General features: G+C 37.4%; 1 protein-coding gene across 2 annotated transcripts in view; it reads right to left on the bottom strand.

Moving 5' to 3' along the window:
• The window catches only part of ZCCHC2 (zinc finger CCHC-type containing 2), a 60,556-nt gene that overhangs the window by 10,929 nt on the left and 36,682 nt on the right, over positions 1-12,945 (bottom strand). Inside the window, exons 7-11 of one of the 2 annotated variants that reach the window (XM_071208579.1) lie at positions 10,241-10,324; positions 7,948-8,005; positions 2,311-2,340; positions 1,641-1,776; positions 54-118 (exon numbers count right to left, since the gene is read on the bottom strand). In XM_071208579.1, coding sequence (XP_071064680.1) covers positions 54-118; positions 1,641-1,776; positions 2,311-2,340; positions 7,948-8,005; positions 10,241-10,324 — 373 coding nt within the window. The remainder of the gene's footprint in view (positions 1-53; positions 119-1,640; positions 1,777-2,310; positions 2,341-7,947; positions 8,006-10,240; positions 10,325-12,945) is intronic. The other variant, XM_012528500.4, reaches the window with a different exon arrangement.

Genomic DNA, 12,945 nt, shown 5'->3' with positions numbered 1-12,945 from the left:
ATGTTATATTTCCTTTGAAATCTGATAACTGGAAACATTTAAATTGGACCTACTTTTCTATTTGTGGCTTTCCTTTCTTCTTATTTACTGAAGATAAGCTCCATTTTTCAGCTGAATGCTGGTAAAAAGAATAAAAAGACCAAACAGACCAAAGCTAAACCATAATAATGCATATATCCTTTTATTCTGATATAAAATATTAAAACGCTACATTCCCATTTGTATATTCTAATAAATTTTGATTTCCAACCTATTTTTTTTTTTTTTAAAGATTTATTTATTTATTTAATTTCCCCCCCTCCCCTGGTTGTCTGTTCTTGGTGTCTATTTGTTGTGTCTTGTTTCTTTGTCCGCTTCTGTTGTCGTCAGCGGCACGGGAAGTGTGGGCGGCGCCATTCCTGGGCAGGCTGCTCTTTCTTTTCACGCTGGGCGGCTTTTCCTCATGGGCGCACTCCTTGCGCGTGGGGCTCCCCCACGCGGGGGACACCCTTGCGTGGCACGGCACTCCTTGCGCGCATCAGCGCTGCACATGGCCAGCTCCACACGGGTCAAGGAGGCCCGGGGTTTGAACCGCGGACCTCCCATATGGTAGACGGACGCCCTAACCACTGGGCCAAAGTCCGTTTCCCTCCAACCTATTTTTGAAGTCACCTCTCTGTACCATTAAAATCTGCATACTCTATGGCAAATACTTATTAATTATGAGAAAAATATTTATTTCCTGGTTTTCTTTTTTAATGAACCTATATTCTTCTGAGCACAAAATAAACACATATTGAAGTGAATGCTATTTGTTATAGGTCTACTAGTATTCTCTAAAAGTTCAGACTGGTAAAACTGACAACACATACTTTTTAAAAACTAACTCTAAGAAGAAAAGGTGTATAGGCACTGGAATAGAGGAGTAAATAGTATAACCAGATGGGTCTTGAAAACAGGCCATTAAATAATTACAATGGTGACAACTTACTATTTCTCAAAATATGTTTTAATGCTTTAGTTTATAGAAACACATTTCAGTGCAGGTTAATGTTGTCTCTGAATGCTGGCCAGAGATAAAATTAGGTTAACAATTCTATTTTCTAGATAGAGGAAGAAGGTTCTTTGCAAGCCTGCAATGGTACACTCTCCTCCCTTACCTGTGCTGCCTGTACTACTGCACTAATCCTACTTGAGGACATTCTGCTCTCTGATTACATCCAGTTCATAAGAAAGCAAGTATTTCCTACAACACTCACGAGTGCTGGTAAGCTGGCCCCACTACTCATGAAAGATGGTCAGTTTCAAAATTCACATCACCAATAGACAGCAAGACAGTGTCTGAAATGTGCACTACTTCAAAAGCAAGAAAATTTGGCCTAACGATTTAATGTACTTCCAATTAGAAGAAACATTCCAGGTATTATATTAAAGCAAACAAAATTTACAAGAACAAAGTAACATTTATATGCTTCTTTAGTCCTCAGAGGAACTTAGAACATATATACTAAAGTTAAAGTCTAAATTTATTATGCCTTCATTTCTTTTGGTCAGATATATCAGCTTATGGAATGCTTATAGAACTCAGGTTTCTTATAGAGTAGTAATGTTTTAACTATCTGGCAAAAAACAAACAACAAAAATACAGCAACCCCCTGTACCTGGTCAGTGAAGGTCACACACTGCTCTGGGTGCTGTACGGCTGTGCAGCTTTGCTTCCTCCAATCCACAATTCCGTTGTGTTCAGAATATTGCAAGGTCAGCCCTTCCAATGGAGAACAATTCGTACCAATAGTGCTATCAAAGAAAATGTTTAATTATCTTTAATTACGAAAATTTGTCCTCAATAATCTATCCTGTTACATCACACAATTTATAAGCTGCTGTAACCCTTTCCTTAGTTTATTAGTTTTCTGTAGTATGCCTAGTGATAGATCTAAAGAAAAAAAGTATACTACAGGAAACAAACTTTCACGCATCTACTTTTTCTATTCAATAATTACCATGGTCTCTAAAGGGAGTAATAGCAAATGTGCATTCTGCCTTTGGACTCTATTCTATGGCCATCTTGCACCACCTACAGTTAGGAAATAGAGAGACTTGTATAATTCCAAATCTGGAGAGACTCTGTACTGTATATAGCTAGACATGTGAAGGGATTTGACAATACAACTGAAAACCAAAAGAAACTCAATAACTGAGAGGGAAATGGAAAGTTCATACATGTGTGCAAGTTAAGCCACACACAAACAAGCAATTGGAGTCAAAGAAGAAATTGCAAAGGATATTAGGACATAAGTTGAGGCTAAATAAAATGAAAACACAACATACCAAAACTTATGGGATGCAGCAAAGGCAGGTCTGAAAGAGAAATTTATAGCTCTAAATGCTTACATCAAAAAGGAAGATCTCAAATCAGAGACCTCACCATAAAACTGGAATATCTAGAAATAGAGCAAATTAAACCCAGAATGAGCAGAAGGAAAAAAATAACAAAGATTAGAGTGGCAATAAATTAGAGAATAAAAACACAATAGAGAGAATCAACTACACCAAAAGTTGGTTCTTTGAAAAGATCAATAAAATTGTCAAACCTTTAGTTAGACAAGGAAAAAAAGAGGACAACAGATAATTAACAAAAATTAAAGGAGGAATATTACTACCAACTCCACAAAAATAAAAAGGACAAAAGGAAGATACTTTGAACAATTATATGCCAACAAATTAGACTAGATGAAATGGACAAATTCCTGGAAACACACAAATTACCTACACTGACTCATGAAGAAAGAGAAGATCTCAACAAAGCAATAACTAGTAAAGAGACTGAATGAGTTATCAAAAACCTCCCCAAAAAGAAAAGCCCAGGACCAGATGGCTTCACAGGGGAATTTTACCAAATATTCTAGGAAGAATTAACACCAATTCTGCTCAAAATCTGCCAAAAACTTGGAGAGGAAGAAACACTCTGTAAGTCATTCTACAAGGCCATCATCCTTATACTAAGGCCAGATAAAGATACAATGGGAAAAGAAAATTACAGACCAATATCTCTTAATAAATATAGATGCAAAAATCCTCAACAAAATACTAGGAAACCAAATCCAACATCACATTAAAAGAATTATATACCATGATCAGTAGGATTTATCCCAGGTGTGCAAAGGTGGTTTTAACATAAGAAAATCAGTTAAGGTAATAAACCATATTAACAAAACAAGGAAAAACCACAGGATCATGTCAATTGATACAGCAAAGGCACTTGACAAAATCAAGCACCCTTCTTGACAAAAACACTTAGAGAACTAGAAATAGAAGAAAATTTCCTTGATATGGATAAAAGGCATGTATGCAAAGCCTACTGCTAACATCCTACTTAACAGGGAAAGACTGAAAGCTTTCCTCTAAGATCAGGAACAAAACAAGGATGCCCACTGTCACCACGGTTACTCAACACTGTAATGGAAGTTTTAGCCAGAGCAATTAGACAAGAAAAGGAAATAAAAGACATCTAAATTGGAAAGGAAGACATAATGCTATAGACATAATGCTATATACAAAAAATTCTGAACAATCCACAACAAAGCTCCTAGAAGACAATAAGTTAATTCAGCAAAGTGGCAGAGTACAAAAACACCCAAAAATCAGTATTGTTTCTATACACTAATAATGAACAATCAGAAGAAATTTTTAAAAATTTGATTTACAATAGCAACTAAAAGAATCAAATATCTAGGAGGACTTGTACACAGAAAATTACACAACATTGGTAAAAGAAATCAAAGGAAGGAGGTGGTGTGGCTCAGTGGTTGAGTGCTGGCTTCCCACATATGAAGTCCCAGGTTCCAATCCCTGATCCCAGAACCTCAAAAAATAAATCAAAGACCTACATAAATGAAAGGGCATTCTATGTTCACGGATTGAAAAGACTGAATATTGTTTAGATGGCAATTCTACCTAAAGTGGTGTACAGATTTAATGCCATCCCAATAAAAGTTCCAACATCTTTCTTTGCAGAAATGGAAAATCCAATCATCAAATTTATATGGAAAGGTAAGGGTCAAATACAAAAGTCATCTTGAAAAGGAAGGATGTAGTTGGAGGACTAAAATGTCCCAATCTTAAAACTTACTACAAACCACAGTAATTAGAAAACAGTAAGATACTGACAGAAGGACAAACATATAAACCAACAGAATTGATTTTAGAATTCAGACATCAACCCTCACACTTATGGATATCTCAAAGAATAGTCTCTTCAACAAATGGTGGTGGGAAAACTAGATTTCTATATGCAAATGAATGAAGGTGACCCATACCTCATACCATACATAAAAATCAACTAAAAATGGATCAAAAGACCTAAAGATAAGAACCAGAATTATGCAAATCCTGAAAGAAAACGGGAATTATCTTTAGGATCTTGTGTCAGACAATGGTTTTTTAGACTTTACACCCAAAACATGAGTAACAAAGGAAAAAATAAGTGGGACCTCATCAAAATTAAAAATTTCTGCACACCAAAGAGCTTCATCATGAAAAGCAAAATGATAATCTACACAATGGGAGAAATTATTGGAAACCATATATTTAATATCCAGAATATATAAAGAAATCCTACAACTCAACAACAAAAAGACAAACCAACTTAAAAATGGGCAAAGGACCTGAATAGACATTTCTCCCAACAACATATACAAATGGCCAAAAATCACATGAAAAGATGTTCAACATCGTTAATTAGGGAAATGCATATCAAAACCACAAGATACCATTTCACATTCACTAGAATAGTTCCTACTTAAAAAAGAAAAAAGAAAATTGCAAGTGTTGGAGAGGATATGGAGAAATAAGAACACTCATTCATTGCTAGTGGGAACATAAAGTGGTATAGTCACTGAAGAAAGTTTGGCAGTTCCCCAGAAAGTAATTACCATATGACCCACAGGCATATGTTCATACCAGGCAATTCCACTACCAGGTTTATATCCAAAAGAACTGAAAGCAGCAACTTGAACAGATATTTGCATTCTGATGTTCATAGCGACATTATTCACAATTGTCAAAAGATGGAAGCAACTTGTGTCTATCAACCAATTAAAGGATAAACAAAACTAGTATAGGATAAACAAAACTGGTATAATACACACAATGGAATATTAAGTCATAAAAAAGAATGAAGTTCTGATACCTGCAACAACACGGATGAATCCCAAAGAATCATATTGAGTTAAGTAAGTTAGACTCAAAATATTGCATGATCTCATTGATTTGAAGTGATTAGAATAAGCAAACTCACAGAGTTAAGAGTCTAGAATATAGGTTACCAAAGGCTAAGCTGGGGATAAGGAATGCTTAAATTTCTACTAAGAGTTTCTATTTGGAATGATGGCAAAGTTCTGGTAATGGAATGTGGTGATGTAACATACTGTGAACATAATTAATTCACAGCACTGAATTATATATTTAAATGTTGTTAAAAGGGAAAATTTTGGTGTATATAGGTTAGTAGAATAAAAATTTTAAAAATATATATCCTTAGGCCTGTACAACACAGTGGCCCCTGAAGTAGATGAGGGGCTATAAGTACAATTATAAAAATATTGTTTCACCAATTGCAGCAAATTTACCACAAGAATGCAAGATATTAGTAATAGGGTAGTATATGGGAACTCTTTATTTTATGCATAATTTTTCTGTAAAATTATTTTTCTCTAAGAAATAAAAAATAAAATAAAAAATGGAGAAAAAAAGAAAACAAAAGAAAACACAAAAAGAAACACACAATAGAAACTGACCCAGAGAAGATTCAGATAATCAAGTTAGTAGACAGAGACTTAAATAGTGCTTAACATGTTCAAAGAATAAGGCAAGACTGAGAATTTTGGAAGAGTACTAAAAACAATAAAAAAAAAAACAAAACTAAATTTAAATTCTAGAACTAAAATAAACTGAAATTAAGAACCCAATAAATGAAAATCATTTCAGAAAATTAGTCAAAAGGAAATTTGGTCAGAAGAAAACATCTGGAATATAGTTATTAGAGGAAAATAATATGAGAAACACAAAAAAGGAGTTTAAAAGACAAGGCACATAATGAAAAATCTAACATACAAGGACTTATCACAGAAGGAGAGAGAACATGGGGCTAAAGCATTATTTAAAAAGATAATGACTAAATCGTTTTTTTTTAAGGTTTAAAGAATTTTTAAAATATTCCCCCCCTCCCCCTGCCTGCCAGTTGTCTGTTCTCTGTGTACATCAGCTGTGGGCTCCTCTGCCCGCCTGTATCCCGGGCAGTGGCACCCGGAATCCGCACCTTCCCTTCTTGCATCATCTTGCCTAGGCAGCTCTCTGTGCATGTGGTGCTGCTCCTGGGCAGGCTGCACTCCCCTCAGGCCGGGCGGCTTCCCCCACGGGGTGTACTCCCCGCGCGCATCTCCCCCAGGCGGGGGACACCCCTGTTTGGCACGGCACTCCTTGTGTACATCAGCACGGCAAGCGGGCCAGCCTCACCACATGGGCCAGGAGGCCCCAGGTCCGAACCCTGGACCTCCCATGCAGCAGACAGACGCTCCTTCCATTGAGCCAAATCCACCTCCCTAAATAGCTTTTAAAACTTTTCTAATGCCAAAAAGAAATACTGAACTACAGATTCAAGAAGGAGAATTCAAAGAAAGCTACAAGGCACACCACTGGAAAATTCATGAATGCCAGACAATAAGAAAATCTTCAAAGCAATCAAAGAGAGAAAACATGTTACCTTCAGAGAAACAACAATAAGATGGACAGAAACAATGGACGCCAGATACCGTAAGTTTGAGCTCTCCCCAGAGCTGAGCCTGGAATGATTAGTTTATTTAGGAGCTGATTCAGGAAGCAGGAGTGAGAGAAGGGAGTAAGACAGGAAAGAAGGAAAAAACAATGTAATAGTTCATTACTGAGGTTGCCACTATCAGCAACAGAGGATCAAAACTGCTGGGACCTTCTAGATTCATCTACTCAAAAGACAGGACGCTGGAGCTCCCTACTGACTGAGGGTTGACCCTGGGGAATTTAATTTAACTTCCTTGTGCTACTGAACTGTGCTTGTTTGAGGGCCAAACAGGTTCTCACAGAATCAGAAAAGATCCTGAGGTGGAGTTGGAAACATTGGCGAATGCTGGAGGTGGGACATTCCTAAAGTGAGGGAGCCTGCGCTCACATGGCTGTCTACTGCATCTGCAGCAGAAATCAGAGGTGGGTTGAGAGGACACGACGAAAGGACCAAAGACACACGATCAAGAAACAGTGAAAGTACCATTTCAAAGCACTAACAGGAAATAACCACCAATCCAGAATCCTACACCCAATAAAAATACCTTTTAAAAATGAAGACACAATAAACATTTTTCAGACAAAAATTAAGTGCATTCATTACTGTCAGATGTGATTGTAGGAAATACTGAAGTGGTCTTTGGTTAGGAGGAAAATGATCATACACTGACACTTAGAGATACAGGAAGAAATGAAGCAAGAGCAATGGAAAGGGCAAAATCTAAATAATTACTGAAAAAAGATTCCATGGGGCTTAAAATAGAGAGCAAATTAAAATACACGATAGCTCTGGTTCATGAGCTGAAAGGAAATAAATGAAGTTTCAATAATCTAAGGTCTGCAAATTGTTTAGAAAGTAGTACAAGCACAAGTTACTATCAGAGTTTAATAAGTCAAAGATAAATGATTATCTCTAGAGTAACACCAAGACAGAGAGAAAAAACAACATATAACCATCAAGGCTATAAGAGAAAAACTGAATAAAAAGTAATCCAAAAGAAGGTAAGAAAGGAAAGAAAAGGAAACACAGAAAAGGTGAGACAACTGGAAAGAAAATAAACCAGTTGAATTATACACAATATAACTATAATTAAATTAAATGTGATAGTGATTTTAAAATGCATAAAGACATTTTAGAAATGAGATACCTACTTCACAATGGTACTTTTCCCGGTATGTTTCTTGTGGGTTATGGTATGCTGTAACACATCTAGAGTAGGGGAAAAAGTAGTTCATTTATTATACTCAATGCTGAAGCAAAAATCCAAAAGGCTGATGCTACTCATTTCTGTGACCAGGCAAAACAACTCCATGGTAAAATGGAGCCATAGGTGAGCAATTCTAAGCATTAAACACTTCTCAATACAGAAAATCTTTTAAAGAAGTCATTTTTCAAAGACAATGCAAACTTTCTGATTGCCTTAAATATCCTCTCAAATGTGTTCCACTTAGGAGTAAATGAATCTCATCCAAAACTTTGAAAGTCTAATATGAATATGTCACTGCAAAGCTACAACAAATTTCAGGTAGAAATGCTTTTTAAATGCATTAAAAAAATGAAGTGTTTAAGATATTCAAAAAACACGTTCTATTATAAGCACCCATATACCCCCATCTCCCATTATTTCTCTGTATTTGCTTTTTTTTTTTTTTAAGAAACGAAAATATCACACATACAATTGAAAGCCTTCCTCCAGGTATTCCCCTGCCTCACTCCACAGAGGTTAACCCGTCCCTGAACTTTGTTGAAATATTCTGGTACATATCTTTCTTTTTGTACTCAAATAAGTGTTCCCAGATACACAGGGTGGTGCTGCATGTTTAAATATACTACAAATATCTTTTAATTGCTACAGAGCATGAATAAACATGATCTGTAAATTAACATTTAAAGCATTCACGTTATTTCCAGTTATTTGCTATTATAAACAATACTGTAGTGGGTACTTCTGTCTGTGTCCCCTTGAGCACATGCACAATTCTTTTATAGAATTGCTGGATAGCAGCATAAAATTATCTCCAACTTTTGTACATAGTACACAATTTTTTTCCCAAAATAATTCTACTAATTTATACTAATGTATTAGTCAGCCAAAGGGGTGCTAATGCAAAATACCAGAAATTGGCTGGTTTTTATAAAGGGTATTTATTTGGGGTAGGAGCTTACAGTTACCAGGCCATAAAGCAGAGGTTACTTCCCTCACCAAAGTCTATTTTCACATGTTGGAGCAAGATGGCTGCCAAAGTCTGTGAGGGTTCAGGCTTCCTGGGTTCCTCTGGGCTCAGCGCCTCTGTTTTCTCCACAAGGTCAGCTGTAGACTATCAGGTGAACAGCTTTGTGTCTCTCCCTATGTTTCTGCCATGTCTAAGGAACTGTCTCTATTCCTCTGTGCTCTTCTCCTGGCTCAGGTCCTCTCTTCCTGGGGCCTGCTTCTCTTTCCTCTGCATGCTGACTTCCTGGGGCTCCAGCTTAAGACTTCAGCATCAAATTCCAACAGCAAAACTCCAACATTAGAAGCCCTCGACTCTCTCCTTTGCCATGCCTTTTATCAAGACCCTAATGATGTGGCCCAATCAAAGCGCCAATCATAACTCAATCACACCCAGGTACAGACCAGATTAAAAATATAATCCAGTATCTATTTTTGGAATTCATAATCATATCAAACTGCTACAACTAACATCAGGAGTGAATAAGAGTTCCAATTATTTCATATCTTTGATGTCAGACTTATAATTTTTTTTGGCCAATCTGATGAGGATAAAATGAATTCTTATTGTTTTACTCTGCATTTTCCTGACTACCAGAGAGAGGCTAAGTACTGTTTAATGGCTGCTAAATTTCTTCTATGAATTGTCTATTCACATCTTTCACCTGTAATTCTCATATTTCTTAGTAGGCTGATTTTCTCACTGATTTATAGAAGACTACTTCTATAGCCTGGATTTAGTCTTTTGTCTGTAAATACACTGCAAATATCATCTCCCAGTTTGTGTCTTATCTTCTAACGATCTGGTTTCTTTTGTCCTAGGTCAATTCTAATTTAATTTATATTATAAGCTTTCCACTGGTGTCACGTTCTGCCTTAAGAAATCCTTCTCTTCCCAGATGTATTTTCTTCTCAAAGTTTCAGCTTTGTATTTTATACATAGAGCTGTTATTCACTTCATACTTTATGCATGGTGTAATTTTTTTTTCATATGGAGAGCCAATCACACCCACACCATTTATTGAGTAGTCCACTGTTTCCTTATTTGCAATTCCATCCCTAAAACCTCAAATCATGTACTTTAAAACAGTCTTTTAATTTTACAACATCCCTGTCAAACTCCAAGTCTCCAGAGGTGTATTTCCTAGCACCTTTGTCGGTTCTGATGGTCCACATGCCTAGCCCTGTGCCAAGACTGAGAAGACTGACTCACTTCAGTCAGAATCAACACATACCTTCTTCCTGACTTGACGCTTCTGAGCTGTCTTCTTTTAAGTGTTCTAATATCTTAGAGGTCTTCAGAGAGGACTGTAAGTTACCTGCGGGAAATATTCAATACTGTTAACTTTTTAGGAAAATTACAATTAGAAAAAACATAATGACTATTTTTCCTACAAAGAAGATCAGAGTGGAAGTTAGTGGTAAAAAGAACATTTCTACTAGTTAGAGTCTTTAAGAAAGCAAGATGATACAGCCCAAACCACTACTGGACTGGGCATGGGGATTCTAGAATCACAGAGCCAGCTCCCCTCATCAGAACCACATGATACGCAGGGACAGCCCCAGTTTCTCCTAAGACAAAGGAGGTGACTGGATCTGGGTACTTCTCAAACAATCCATGGTATGGTTAGGTTTTGTTTTTGTTTAAACTTGCAATTTGTTGTGGATCGTTACTTTCGTAAAAGAGAAGTAATAATGTGGTAATGTCAAATTGCTATAAAAGTCTTTCAGTATCTACTCTCAATTTCTGTTCTTGGATTACAGACTAGTAACTAGCAGCAATCTGTGGACCAGCATGATCCATAGAACAAATTTTGATAGTGCTGGATTACTTCTCCCTTAAAATATAGACCAGCAGGATTCTAAAGTTCAACATCTTAAGTCATTAGGAATTTCACAATTGTTTTCACGGTGTTAGATTGTCAGGATATGGTGTGCTGCTCTGCATCCCGGGGAAACAAAAATTTGGAAAGCAGTCAATTTTTCAAAAGAAAAAAGTACATGAGAATACAAACATGTTCACTGGTGAAACAACTCCGACATACATGAGCAGCATCCTAACAAGATTTTCTAAAATCTCAAATCATGTACTTCAATACAGTATTTTAATTTTACAGCAATCTGATACCTTAAAACAAAATCCACTAACAACCTCGTTGGCATTGCTCATGTAATTTAAATACTATCATGCTCTTAAAATGAGTTTTCCTGGCAACCTGTTAATCTCAAAAGTTTAATTTTTTCTTCAGTGTATTTAAATTAGAATTAGGGAAACGGACTTGGCCCAGTGGTTAGGGCGTCCATCTACCATATGGGAGGTCCACGGTTCAAACCCCGGGCCTCCTTGACCCGTGTAGAGCTGGCCCACGCGCAGTGCTGATGCGCGCAAGGAGTGCCGTGCCACGCAGGGGTGTCCCCCGCGTAGGGGAGCCCCACGTGCAAGGAGTGCGCCCCATAAGGAGAGCCGCCCAGCGTGAAAGAAAGTGCAGCCTGCCCAGGAATGGCGCCGCCCACACTTCCTGTGCTGCTGACGACAACAGAAGTGGACAAAGAAACAAGACGCAGCAAACAGACACAGAGAACAGACAACCGGGGGGGGGGGGGGGGGGGAATTAAATAAAATAAATAAATCTTTAAAAAAAAAATTTAGAATTAAACAGATGCTACTTATGGTATTCATTAAAAAGTATTCACACTTGGTTCAGGCAGAAAGCACTGATTGTTAAATCTACACCTCTCTAGACAGATCAGGATTCCCTGAAAAGAAAAGCTACTGCCACTATTCAGGCATAAATTTAACCACAGCTTTCACCTTCTCTTACTGAACTATTCATGAAGTCATAGTTTAATTCTAATTGCTAAAAATTTGTTTAAAATATCGTGTGTAGATTATCTACACACAAAAAGAGAGACACTATTTAAAAATTAACCCAATCATGTTAAAATATCCAACTTATATTATTTTTTACCTATTTTTCTCCCACTTCAAATTGAGAAAATATGCATTTTCCTCCTCCTTTAGGTAAAGGCAAATACAAGTTTGCTGGAAACAGGAGGACTTAAAGAAAAAAATCTTTTGCTATAGTGGCATGCTTAAAGATTGCAGAAATTCTCCTAAAGCTCACATCAATTTTATGGGCAGAATATTTGTTAAAAACGAAGGCTGAGATATTTTTTGTGTAAAACTAAACACCTATAAAGCAGACTGTGATGACTGCTGTAACACAAGGGCAAAACTGAACTTTAGGAACAAAAGGAAAAACTAGGGAAGCTTCATGAAAGAGGTGGTATTTCAGTTGGGTTCTAAAACAGGTGTGATCCAACAGGCTGTGACAGAAGCCAGGTGTGTGGTGAAGCAGTAGCTCACTCAGAGGGGAGTCTGGCCTTGCCCTGGCTCTTGGGAGGTGACCTCCAAGCCCTTAGACTTCCCATCTGATAAGAGTGTCTTGTCTGCTTTGGGGCCTTGGGCCACAGGTTATCAGTTTGGCTTCCAGAGGTAAGAGTTAAAGTCAGCCACATTTATGTGACTGAGCCCCAATAAGTACTCTGGACACCAAGGCTTGGGTGAGCCTCCTTGGTTGCCACGTGCATCGTAGCTGGGAGAGGAAAGCACAGTCCACACAACTCTACTGGAAGAGGACAGCTGTAAGCTGTGTATAATTCTCCTGGTCTCTGCCCCATCAATCTTGTCCTGTGGTTGATTTTAATCTGTATCCTCTCATTGTAATAAACTGTAAACATGAATATTTGCGGCTTTCAATGAGCTTGCTCTGTTGAGTCCTTTCAGCAAATTTCTGAATTTGATGGTGGTCTTGGGGATCCCTGAATTTGCAATGGAGTATCAGATATGAGGGTGATATTGGGGTCACCAGCATGCTACAGAAGGGAATTTAAGGAAGAGGACAGAATGAACAGACACTGGGACAGGAAATGACAGGGT

The sequence above is a fragment of the Dasypus novemcinctus genome, chromosome 16 (assembly GCF_030445035.2).
Source record: "Dasypus novemcinctus isolate mDasNov1 chromosome 16, mDasNov1.1.hap2, whole genome shotgun sequence".
Lineage (NCBI taxonomy): Eukaryota > Metazoa > Chordata > Mammalia > Cingulata > Dasypodidae > Dasypus > Dasypus novemcinctus.
The sequence above is the reverse complement of the archived record's forward strand: the minus strand, read 5'-3'. Positions and strand labels throughout refer to the sequence as shown.